The sequence below is a fragment of the Triticum aestivum genome, chromosome 6D (genome assembly GCF_018294505.1).
Source record: "Triticum aestivum cultivar Chinese Spring chromosome 6D, IWGSC CS RefSeq v2.1, whole genome shotgun sequence".
Classification (NCBI taxonomy): Eukaryota; Viridiplantae; Streptophyta; class Magnoliopsida; order Poales; family Poaceae; genus Triticum; species Triticum aestivum.
This window is the reverse complement of record NC_057811.1, coordinates 29,652,988-29,665,976: the sequence shown is the minus strand read 5'-3', so window position 1 is coordinate 29,665,976 and position 12,989 is coordinate 29,652,988. Positions and strand designations below refer to the sequence as shown.

Sequence of the window (12,989 nt, the reverse complement as noted above, 5' to 3'; positions counted from 1 at the left end):
GGAGGAGGATGTGAGCAGCTTGTGTTTGTGGCGTAGAGTTAGCCAGGTGTGGTCGCCTTTAAATAGCGGATTCCGGTGAGGCCAGGCGTCCGGGTGCGTTAATGCGCGGCGTCGGAGTGGGTTTCTCGGTCGACGAGCCTGCTTAATGGCCGCATACGAAAGGAAGGGGCATTGAACATGTGTGATAGATATCCATCCGTCTTGTCCAGTAACGCGTCTCCGACATTAAACAGGAGCGGAAACCGGGGGCGCGTCACGGGCGGCGCCCTCGGCCGGCGCACCACTTCAATGGCGGAGCCAGTGAGAGGTCACGTTCGCTCTACAACGGCATGAATGCGGCAGTTGGCGCCACGCGGAAACACGCGCGGGCAAGGATGGATGGTTTTAGGGTGGGCCGGGGTGGTTCGAAGCGGGCATAAGTGTTGTCCGGATGCCCACAAAGCCCCCTAACTTGTCCCCGGTTTATGGGAGAAAATGCGTCCGGACCGTCTTACAAACCGATGCAGGACCGTGTTGGATGACACAACACATTCGGACGGTTACGGGCAATTTGAGAGTCGGTGTTGGAGACACCCTAATGCAACGGCTTAAACACGAAATTGCCAAATAGATGAGGACTTCCTGAGAACATATCGGGTGATACAACCTCTCGGGTGCTACGATGCTCCAATGGGCCGTTGATCGTTAGATCATGTTCTACTGGACAGGAGGATGCGCACGTGATAGCCAGTTCCTTCACCTCAGAATATACAAATACACCCTCGATCATGTCCTTAAATGAGCAGAGGCCCTTTTCGTACTACTACTAGTTTACCAGCCTCATTTACACTGAATGTGCAAACAAATGGTTTCGATTTCACCATGCAAACACACCCCCATTTTTATCTACTACTACAGTTGAACAAAATAATAAAATCAACTGCTTTTTTATTCCTCCATCCATCAATACTGCAGACTGGTTTAGCATGTTAAGCCCATGATTTTCTGTTAGAACTGCTATTAAAACGAACTTTTTTCGCCATGTGTCAGACGCACCTACTGCGGAAGCTTATGCATTGCGCCATGGACTTTTACTAGCACGACAACTTGGGATTAGTAACCTCGTTGTGGAATCTGATTCATGGAGGTGATAGACACGATGAATGTTGGAGGGTACACATCATCTGGAGCGGCTGCAATTTATGCTGATTGTAATATTTTATCTCTTGGTTATATCCCGTTAGAGCAGCATCAAACGGTCCAGAACCTGTTGTAGCATCGTATCACCCGATGATACGATGTTCTCGGGGCCTCCTCTGTCCTCTGTCTGTCGGGGCTCCAGTTTGGGAGTATTCCTGCAAGTGTCGGCTGTCGCCGCCGATCTGACCCCGGCCGTGCGCCTCCCATGAATGGCCGAAAGAAGCCACGCTACAGCCCCGCTGGCCGTCGTGTACGCCAGCACAACCCGCACTCGCCCCGCAACCAAAGCGTACGTACATGGTCCTGCAGGAGCCACTCACTGTTGCTTCGCGCGCCCCCCGCCCCGTTGCTTCGGGGCACCAAGCGATCGACCGACGCTCGCCCCTCCCCGCGTGCCGATGCGCCGTCGCCGTTGCATCCGGTGGAGGCGCGACACGAGAGCCGCTCACTAGCCCGCTGCCCTGCCCCCCGCATCCGCATCTCACCAACCCAACCGCCCCCATCTTTTCTTGACTCTCATGCACCTCGCGCCGATGGCGAGGGGGCCATGCCTCCTTCCCTCCTTCCCAGTATGTACTATTATTCATTGCAACACGCGCGCGCGCATCCATCGCCGTCACCTTTACTTTTTCCGATCCCTCTTCTCCGACGCGGTGCGTGACATGACATGCATCGCATCCTCCACCCCTCTCCCAAGGACACGGAAGCGACGGTGGGCTCGCTAGACGGACCCGTCAACCGCCTACTGCATATATACACGCACGCCCGGACGGGTACACAGCCACGCACACACTTCTCCCCCGAGCCAGAGCAAGGAGCCGCCAGCAGCTAGCTACTTGAGAGACAGAGCAAGAAGACGGAGAGATGAACGGCGGAGGGGGCGTGGGCGCGGGCAAGATCAGCCTGCGGCTGCAGTACTACGTGCTGCTGGCGGGGGTGGGGGCCGTGCTGCTCGTCGGCTGCCTCAAGTACATGCCGGCGGCGGCGGTGGTGGCGGCCGGGTACGGGTCCTGGGGGAGCGGGCTGGCCGTCGCCAGCCGCGCCGCGGAGCCGGAGGCGTCCCCGGTGGTGATCTTCAACTTCGGGGACTCCAACTCCGACACGGGCGGCATGGCGGCGGCCAGCGGCCTCAACATTGCGCTCCCGGAGGGCCGCACCTACTTCCGCCGCCCCACCGGAAGGCTCTCCGACGGCCGCCTCGTCATCGACTTCATCTGTGAGTCCCATCCCCCTTCCTTCCCCGCTTCACTTCTTGGTCCCATTTTCATGTCCAGCACTGTGGTGTTTCCCAAATTACTGGCTGAAACAGAAAATCAAAATGAAATTCACGGATTCTGAAGTGGAACTGCTTTGAATTTCGTCGAATTTTAGTCACTTCTGCTCTTACCCATCTTCTACTGCTTCTCTCTCCCTGCGGCATGGGACTTCGCTGGGAACAGAGCGGCCATGGTTTAGGATAAGGCAGTGGTGGGTAGATTTTTTGTTTACTTTTTTTGTGAGGAAGGGGAGAGTAATATGCACATGGGAGGTTGAATCGAGATCCAACGACCGGGAGAGCTGACAAGAAATCTTAATAAAATTCCACCAATATGTACAGCAACCAATTTAAGCAAAATATCAGGCACTGCTGGGGGCACAGTTCTAAACACCAAAGCATCATGGCAAGAAAGGCAATTAACCAAATCAGTCCATGATTTTATCTAGCTAGTGTCGGTGTGCAGTGCACTGACCCAAACAAACGAATCTTGAAAGTTTATTCCCCTCGCAACACAAATGGGAACTACTTTTCTGAAGCTTTGAAGAAAGGGCAGCTTTAGAGTAGCATAACACCTTCAGAAAAGTAAAGAGAGATCTTAAACCATCTTCAAAAGCAATTAAGTTAAATCAAGGGAAAGGGATGGGCATTGTGAGAAAAGGTGAAGGGGACGCACGAATGCGTATGCCGACAAGCAAATGGGACGTCGCTGTAATGGGATCATAAAGGCGATTTATGCGGCCACTCCACATGTACGCTTGCGTTGCCCAAAGGGAAGCCATCCCATTGCGTCAAAGTGTTTGCACTCCACTCACTTATGGGCAATATCGTTTTTTTTGTCCATGCCATGATGCAGGTGAGAGCCTGGGCACGCCTCATCTGAGCCCGTATCTCAAGGCGCTGGGCTCCGACTTCAGCAACGGCGCCAACTTCGCCATCGGCGGGTCGACGGCGACGCCGGGGGGATCCCCCTTCTCGCTCGACGTGCAGCTTCATCAGTTCCTCTACTTCAGAACCAGGTCTTTCGAGCTGCTCAACAAAGGTTTGCCCATCCTTATCAACAACTTGTTTGCACAAATGTATGAACTGATCAAACTATTACAACAAAAGAAACCACGATCTGTCGCCTAGGGGGAAATTTTATGGAGGAAACAAAAATACTTTATCTTATTTCGTGTGTGTTAGCTTCGGCTTATGCGTCGCTTTTGGAAGAAAGAATATTTTAGCTAGCTAGCTTGTTATGTAAGGTTGTTGTGTTGAGCCTTGACTTAAGCAGAAGCCACACCGATGGTCCCGAACTATCCAAAGATGCCTATTGCCCAACACATGTTGCGTATCTTAGCTTCGGCTCATGCGTCGCTTTTGGAAGAGAAGAACATTTTAGCTAGCTTATTACGTAAGCTTATATTATGCTGAGCCTTGACTTAAGCACAAGCTACACTCATGGTCCCAAACTATCCCAACATGTTGTGTGCATCTGCATCTAGCACAAGCTACGCCAATGTGTCGTGTATGTTAGATTCGGCCTATGTGTCGCTCTTGGAAGAGGAACATGTTAGGTTACTTATTATGTAAGCTTATTAATGTCCTGAGCCTTGACTTAAGCACAAACTACACTGATGGTCCCAACTCCCAAACTGTGCCAGCATATGCAGTGTACATCTACATTATGATTTTTTTGTTTTTTTGCAGAGGAACATGTTTAAAATTAAATTGCATGTTCCCACCTAATCAACAGCTAGTCTCTAGAGAAATAATGATTGATGCAGACATGCCACCCGCACTGCACGCGAAATTTGTCCTGTGAATAGTTGTGTCTTGTGTCATGACAAAATCCAAGTCCTAAATAATAGTTCAGTCTACTGTCCAAGCAGAAAAAGGTGGAAGGATAATAATATGTCCGACGAAAAGTAAAACCATTGTAGTACCTTGATGGCTGTTTGTTGTGAGATGTGATGCAGGTGAGAAGACGCCTGTTGATCGGGAGGGGTTCCGGAACGCCATCTACGCCATCGACATCGGGCACAACGATCTCTCCGCTTATCTTCACCTCCCCTACGATCAAGTGCTCGCCAAGATCCCTGCCATAGTCGGTCACATCAAATTCGGCATGGAGGTAAAAACATGGTTGGTCACCTCTGTATACGCGATAAATCTCCATTGATATGTGGTGCAAATAATGGAAGCGATCATCATACGTACCTGTAGACCCTGTACGCGCACGGGGCTCGGAAGTTCTGGATCCACGGGACGGGGGCGCTGGGCTGCCTGCCGCAGAAGCTGTCCATCCCCAGGGACGACGACAGCGACCTCGACGCCAACGGCTGCCTCAACAAGTACAACGACGTCGCCAAGGCCTTCAACGAGAAGCTCGCCGAGACCTGCAACCAGCTCCGGCAGCGCATGGCCGACGCCGCCATCGTCTTCACCGACCTGTACCCCATCAAGTATGACCTCGTGGCCAACCACACCAAGTACGGCGTCGAGAGGCCCCTCATGGCGTGCTGCGGCAACGGCGGCCCACCCCACAACTACAACCACTTCAAGATGTGCATGTCGGGGGAGATGCAGCTGTGCGACATGGACGCAAAGTTCATCAGCTGGGACGGCATCCACCTCACCGAGTTCGCCAACGCCATCGTCGCCTCCAAGCTGCTCACCGGCGACTACTCCAAGCCCAGGGTCAGGATCGCCAGCCTCGTCAACTCCACCGCGCCTCACGATGGCTAGCTTGGCTTGGATCATTCGTCGTGTATCTGGGTCTGCCGGTGCCATTGATTTGATTTGGTTGGCCTACCACTGCCAGAGATGATGAGAATGTGTGCATGATGCAGCAGATCAGTGAGTGAGCTGAGAGCAATCATCTATCTCTTTTCTCAAGGCTCAGATGAGTGATTTGACCAAGAGGGGAAATTCATGGCCGACTCAATCAAGGCACATTTGACTGACGTGTGTGTAAATGTAATTCACTTTGAAATTTGATCAAGGAATCGATGGAGTGCATAGTTTTCTTCTTGTATATATTTGGTCGGTTGACAACCATCTTACACATTGTTGTTTTTTTAGGAGAGGTTTTATTGGCATACTGTTTGTCATATCTTACAAATTTGATCAATTGATGTGTCTACCCACTCAGATGAAATCGTAAACTAAAATCTGGAATGAAATTACCTAAAAGTAAGAAAACATAAGACAGGTCACACGCGTCAACCTAGTACAATATTAACAGCCAAGTGGGTTATTTGTACCTCGAAAGCCAGAACTGCCAAATGTGCTGATAAATATAGGCATGAATAAATTATTTCAAGCATGCTATAGGAACGACATGTGTTGATTTATGTAAGCGAGTAGACAAATCTCAGCTACGTACCACCAGTTCACCACCACCATTCAAAACCAAAAACTGAAAACTACTGTGTTTTTCGATAAATGATTGTATATCTTAGACCATATACAGTTTGAGACAAAACATCCTTTCACAATTTAACAAATCTTCATTTTGGAACTGACGCAGCTTGCTGGAAGAATGACACATACCAGTAGGCTGAACAATGTTCGCTTCACCAGCCTGATCCTTCAAGCACCACCTCTGACTGGCGACCTATCCAGTGCTATAACTTCTTTCTTATTTAGAAAATTATCACACTGAAATCACTTAAAACTGATTAGTTATCAGAACAAAGTAATTCCGAATAGTAGGCAGGCAGGCCGAATTGTCCCCATCGACAACTCCTTGTGGAAAGTAATTCCTAACAAGAAAGCAAAGTAATATCATCATATGTCAGACAAACCTGATGAAACATATAAACACTCAAGTGTATGATCAATCATATAGATTGACCGCATGAACTGCGAAAAAAATAGCCTTTATCATTGCCAACAAGGTGACAAAATCTTAATGAAACCTAGGAGGAAAAATCATTGTGAGACTTCAACAGGGTTGTGTCTTACTGAAAACAACAAATAATTGGCAGTTGAACATGGGCGCACCTTTAAGGTCCATCTCCAACAAAACCAATTCTTCACCCCGGGAGCCTTTCCATAAGCCTGCATTGACAAGTAAAATAAGTAGAGCATTAACAACACGTATCAAACATTGATGTATGATAGCTTAAAGTAAGGCCAGCACTGAAAGTCTGAAATGTTTACTTTGTTACAAAAAACAGACCATGACAACTACAGCCTATCTGCCTTAGAAGTTAAACTAATTCTAGCACTCTTTGGCAGTTACTTTGGAGGTTAAAGAAAGTACTGGAGTTCTTTGTGTTTACAGATCAAACATGGTTCAAATCCTTTAGTTTCCCTTGCAAAAATCAAACAGACACAGGTATCAAATTTTACTATCCGTCAATGAACTTCAATGATATCTTTCTCTAGATGAACACCCAAGATGTCAGAAACTAATTCAAGTACAGATTATGTGATCAGTTAGAAGTAATGTGCCCCAAAACAGCTAGCAGATTATGTGCACCATTTAGAACAAACAAGAATACTAGGGGGGAGTAATTAAGAACCTGCAGTCTCTGCAGATATTCAGACCATGTATTCGGAGTATGGATGTACATGATACCAACTGTTTCGTGCCTATATTCAGTCACACCAACCAAAGAAATAAATTAAGCACTCAGTTTTAGCCAAACTAAAGAAGAGCTAGCTTAAACTTAAACAATGACAACTCTCCTCCATGTGAGAGTTCGATGTTTAGTAAACTGAGCATCTCCCTTTAGCAGATAACCTGTACAGATATGAGCCCTGCACATTTCATCCTGCGGCCCAGAAGGTATTTCCAATATGACCACTTGCTCCAAAATTGTTACCTCTGATCCAACTAAAGGAGAATCCACTTCCAGACACTTCTCATAGTTGAATGCATACATCTATATTAGTTAGTTAAAGCAAAAAAAAAAAAAATGGATCACTGTGAATCCCTTTTTTTCTTTTTGCAGGGGGTCACTATGAATCTGCAGATGAGCAAACCATAATTGAAAAATAGATTAAGCTAAAGACAGGTGAATTGACCCTGGAACCTACATAGGAAGAGCTAACACCAGGAGGCAACATCCCCTACACTGATTTCAAAAAGACTATTTACCAAAATTTGTGACCGGCATCTGACCGATGCTCCGATTATCCACATGAAGTACATTACCACATGCTTACTGTGGGTAATTGTCTCAATGCACCAGCAACTAACTTGAAAACTGAAACTTTAATGCATTGCAGAATGGCCTGATCTGACACTTACTTAGTTCCAACAGGTGTGACTATAACATGAATGAGGACGAAAAAGTTCATAACCAATCCATGGTTTCTTCTCTGCTGAGTGATGACATTACATACCAGTATTCAGAGATCAAATTATCAGTTTCATCACATGTTAGCAACGACCAACCAGCATCTAACAGACATACAGCAGCGGACAACCAGCACAGTTACATCATATCCCGTTCTTGGCTTATGTGAATCTGAAATTAGTCGGCACTTCCCCCTTACAAGCGACATCATAGTCTTCTGCGAGGTGCGGTGCAGCTTCCTCATGAGGGCATATGAACTGCTTCCTGAATGCCTTCTCGGTCAACTTGATAATTGTGTCGTAGCTCGGGCCATGCCTGAGCAATCCATTTTCCTTGAGAAACTTTACAGCATAGTACCTGGGCATGAGCCGGCCTTCTAGGCTGAGACCGAGCATTACGGGTCGATGAGCAATGTACGACGGTTCCAAGCCCACCTCGGAGATGAGGAACTCAGACCTGCGCTGCAACGATTCCTTGGACCTATTCAGCAGCAATGGGGCCTTAGAAACAGCAATGCTCACCTCAGCATCCGTCCACGTGAACGTGTTCTTCAAGTGCTCCACCCTGGCTGCGATCTCCTCCTTGCTGAAAGATGCAACAGCATTCAGCGCGTGCCTGAACATCCCAGAGTAACGGGGTACACCGATGCTTTCAGCGCATCCCACCATCTCCTGGACACGCTCCGGGTTGGTGATGATTATCCTCGGTCTTTGGAGGCACAATTTGGCAATATCGCAATCTCGTAACCCACACTCTCGCAGGTATGCAACATTGGGCTTGACCACCCTCTCGAGGCTGTATGAGAGGACATTGCAGCACTTCATCACCCGGAAGAAGGTGTCCGTGGATCCGAAGACGCCCATGTAGTAGTGCAGCTTGGAGACAATGGCTTTTTTGCGGAATGCGTCGTCGGCGAGCAAGGCGAGCCGCGTGATTTCAGAACGCGACAGGCCAAGGCCGGTGAGCCCGATGACGACGGGCGCCAGCGTTTTTTCCACTCTGGCGCAGAGGAGCTTGGGGTCCCTGACGACGAGGGCGGCGGCGTCGGCGCTGGAGAGTCCGAGGCCGGCGAGAAAGGCGAGCACGGCGTCGGGATTAGCGGGCGGCTTGAGGTGGGGGAGCTTGGCGGGCAGGTGGCGACGAGGTAGTCCTCGACGGCGAAGCTGGGGTTTGGAGAAATGCGGGGGGCAGCGGGCGCTGCGGCGGAGAGGAGGCGGTGTAGAGGAGAGACGGAGGTGGGTGAGGACGCAGCTTCGGAGGCGGAGCATGGCGGCGCGGCAGCGTGGTGGCACCGGCGGCGAGAGAAAGGGGAACGACAGAGAGAGTGGCGAGGATATGGTCTGTTTTTTCTTTTGTCGAGAAAATGGGCTGGTCTGTCTCGACCCCGCATCTGATAATGGCAACACCCAAACGGTGTTACCCCGACGGCAGCTGAAAGGTGTCCACCAAAACGTCCATTAGCGCGACACGACAACATCCAGACGGTGTCATCCGTCTGCAGCAAAGGAGGCACACGCAGGATCTACCAAATTTTTTGGTAAGATTTTTGTACAGTTTTGATCACACCGTACGAACGTGCAACAACAAGTATTACTACGCAAATCCCATTCTATAGTTTGAGAAATTTTCGAAATTCGGTTTTCACCAACGGATACACGTACTTTTTTTTTAGTTATATGCAAACTCAGCTCCTGGCTTTAATTATGTTGCCCACTGGATAAACCAAAGGAAGAAGAACATGTTTTACCCCTCAAAGTGGATGCCCCAGTGAGCTACATACTGTACACACAAGTCCAATAAAAAAACAAAGAAAAAACAAAATGTTTACATGTGAGACCTATGAGAAAATAAAAAACAGCAAAGAAAAATTTGAAAGGACTGCAAAGCACAGCCAACGGCCCAGATACGAAAGCTAAGCCCTGTAGAAGGCACGCTCTGCCAGGGACAAAGCCCTGTACATTTTGTGCTTTCCGGATACCTCAGCGACAAAACAAATATAAGTCACATCGTACAATAAATCTGGTCGACTGTGAGTCACATAGCTAATTCTCAGTCAACTGAGAATTAGCACAACAGATATGTATTAGCTAATCAATCATTTCGGTCTTCTCTAAATTTATGTTTGTAATTTACTCTGAAATCTGAAATCAGTGTGTGGCCATGTACACCCAGCCAAATACATGAAGTTCCCTTGACATCGCTCTTCCACACATCCATCAGCCAACACATATGCAGGGTATCAATTTTATTCAGAGACCATGTACCTAGATTGCTTGAAAGGTCCCTGCGGCCGACGGCGACGGCGAGGAGTCATTCTACGTGCAGCGGCGGCGGATGCGTATGTGGCAGATGTGCTGCGTGGTGGGCCGGCGTCGCCCGGGATATGAGCTGCATGGCGGCCTGTGATCTTGTCAGGGTCAAGTGGTCGATCAACGGCTTCAAGTCGCAGGCTCGCAGCTTCTCGTGCGGTGTCTCCACCTTTGGCGGACGATGTAGGGACTCCAGATCGTGGCTGAAAGGCATCTCATTTGCATGTATCAAGCACATACGAAGGTACATGATGCATGCTTACATGGATGAACGGTGGCTCACCAGGCATCTCTTGGATCTTCGTGCATGGAGCCGTCTGATGGCCCTTGTGGGCTCTTGGCGGCGCACTTGATCCTGAAGTTGGCGGTGACTGTTGGAAATATGCCCTAGAGGCAATAATAAATGGTTATTATTATATTTCTTGGTTCATGGTAATTGTCTATTATTCATGCTATAATTGTATTGTCCGGAAATCGTAATACATGTGTGAATACATAGACCACAACCTGTCCCTAGTAAGCCTCTAGTTGACTAGCTCGTTGATCAACAGATAGTCATGGTTTCCTGACTATGGACATTGGATGTCATTGATAACGGGATCACATCATTAGGAGAATGATGTGATGGACAAGACCCAATCCTAAGCATAGCATAAAAGATCGTGTAGTTTCGTTTGCTAGAGCTTTTCCAATGTCAAGTATCTTTTCCTTAGACCATGAGATCGTGCAACTCCCGGATACCGTAGGAGTGCTTTGGGTGTGCCAAACGTCACAACGTAACTGGGTGACTATAAAGGTGCACTACGGGTATCTCCGAAAGTGTCTGTTGGGTTGGCACGGATCGAGACTGGGATTTGTCACTCCGTATGACGGAGAGGTATCTCTGGGCCCACTCGATAATGCATCATCATAATGAGCTCAATGTGACTAAGGCGTTAGTCACGGGATCATGCATTGCGGTACGAGTAAAGAGACTTGCCGGTAACGAGATTGAACAAGGTATTGGGATACCGACGATCGAATTCGGGCAAGTAACATACCGATTGACAAAGGGAATTGTATACGGGATTGATTGAATCCTCGACACCGTGGTTCATCCGATGAGATCATCGTGGAACATGTGGGAGCCAACATGGGTATCCAGATCCCGCTGTTGGTTATTGACCGGAGAGGCGTCTCGGTCATGTCTGCATGTCTCCCGAACCCGTAGGGTCTACAAACTTAAGGTCCGGTGACGCTAGGGTTGTAGAGATATATGTATGCGGAAACCCGAAAGTTGTTCGGAGTCCCGGATGAGATCCCGGACGTCACGAGAGGTTCCGGAATGGTCCGGAGGTGAAGAATTATATATAGGAAGTCCAGTTTCGGCCACCGGGAAAGTTTCGGGGGTTATCGGTATTGTACCGGGACCACCGGAAGGGTCCCGGGGGTCCACCGGGTGGGGCCACCTGTCCCGGAGGGCCCCGTGGGCTGAAAGTGGAAGGGAACCAGCCCCTAGTGGGCTGGGGCGCCCCCCTTGGGCCTCCCCCCATGCGCCTAGGGTTGGGAACCCTAGGGGGGGGGAGTTCCCCCTTGCCTTGGGGGGCAAGGCAACCCCTTCCCCCCACTTGGCCGCCGCCCCCCCCCCCCTTGGATCTGATCTCCAGGGCCGGCGCCCCCCCCAGGGGGCCTATATAAAGGGGGGGAGGGAGGGCAGCACACAACAGCCTTGGGCGCCTCCCTCCTCCCCTGCAACACCTCTCTCTCTCTCGTAGAAGCTCGGCGATGCCCTGCACGAGACCCGCTACATCCACCACCACGCCGTCGTGCTGCTGGATCTCCATCAACCTCTCCTTCCCCCTTGCTGGATCAAGAAGGAGGAGACCTCGCTGCACCGTACGTGTGTTGAACGCGGAGGTGCCGTCCGTTCGGCACTCGGTCATCGGTGATTTGGATGACGGCGAGTACGACTCCGTCATCCACGTTCATTGGAACGCTTCCGCTCGCGATCTACAAGGGTATGTAGATGCACTCCCTTCCCCTCGTTGCTAGTACACTCCATAGATGCATCTTGGTGAACGTAGGAAAATTTTAAAATTATGCTACGATTCCCAACAGTGGCATCATGAGCCAGGCCTATGCGTAGTTACTATGCATGAGTAGAACACAAAGCAGTTGTGGGCGTTGAGTTTGCCAATTCTTCTTGCCGCTACTAGTCGTTTCTTGTTTCGGCGGCATTGTAGGATGAAGCGGCCCGAACCGACCTTACACGTACGCTTACGTGAGACTGGTTCCACCGACTGACATGCACAAGTTGCATAAGGTGGCTAGCGGGTGTCTGTCTCTCCTACTTTAGTCGGAACGGATTCGATGAAAAGGGTCCTTATGAAGGGTAAATAGAAATTGGCAAATCATGTTGTGGTCATACGTAGGTAAGAAAACGTTCTTGCTAGAAACCTACGAACCACGTAAAAACTTGCAACAACAATTAGAGGACGTCTAACTTGTTTTTGCAGCAAGTGCTATGTGATGTGATATGGCCAGAAGATGTGATGAATGATATATGTGATGTATGAGATTGATCATATTCTTGTAATAGGAATCACAACTTGCATGTCGATGAGTATGACAACCGGCAGGAGCCATAGGAGTTGTCTTTATTATTTTGTATGACCTGCGTGTCATTAAATAAACGCCATGTAAATTACTTTACTTTATTGCTAAACGCGTTAGCCATAGAAGTAGAAGTAATCGTTGGCGTGACGACTTCATGAAGACACAATGATGGAGATCATGATGATGGAGATCATGGTGTCATGCCGGTGACAAAGATGATCATGGTGCCCCGAAGATGGAGATCAAAGGAGCATGATGATATTGGCCATATCATGTCACTATTTGATTGCATGTGATGTTTATCATGTTTTTGCATCTTATTTGCTTAGGACGACGGTAGCAAGTAGGATGATCCCT

At 49.0% G+C, this 12,989-nt stretch overlaps 1 protein-coding gene across 1 annotated transcript; it reads left to right on the top strand.

Annotated features, from left to right (window-relative positions):
* Positions 1 to 1,808: 1,808 nt before the first annotated feature.
* LOC123143263 (GDSL esterase/lipase At1g09390) lies at positions 1,809 to 5,453 on the top strand. Its single transcript, XM_044562118.1, has 4 exons — positions 1,809 to 2,395; positions 3,291 to 3,476; positions 4,396 to 4,550; positions 4,643 to 5,453. Exons 1-4 carry the CDS (start codon positions 2,044 to 2,046, stop codon positions 5,162 to 5,164), a joined length of 1,215 nt encoding a protein of 404 aa, XP_044418053.1. The 5' UTR covers positions 1,809 to 2,043; the 3' UTR covers positions 5,165 to 5,453.
* Positions 5,454 to 12,989: the final 7,536 nt, after the last annotated feature.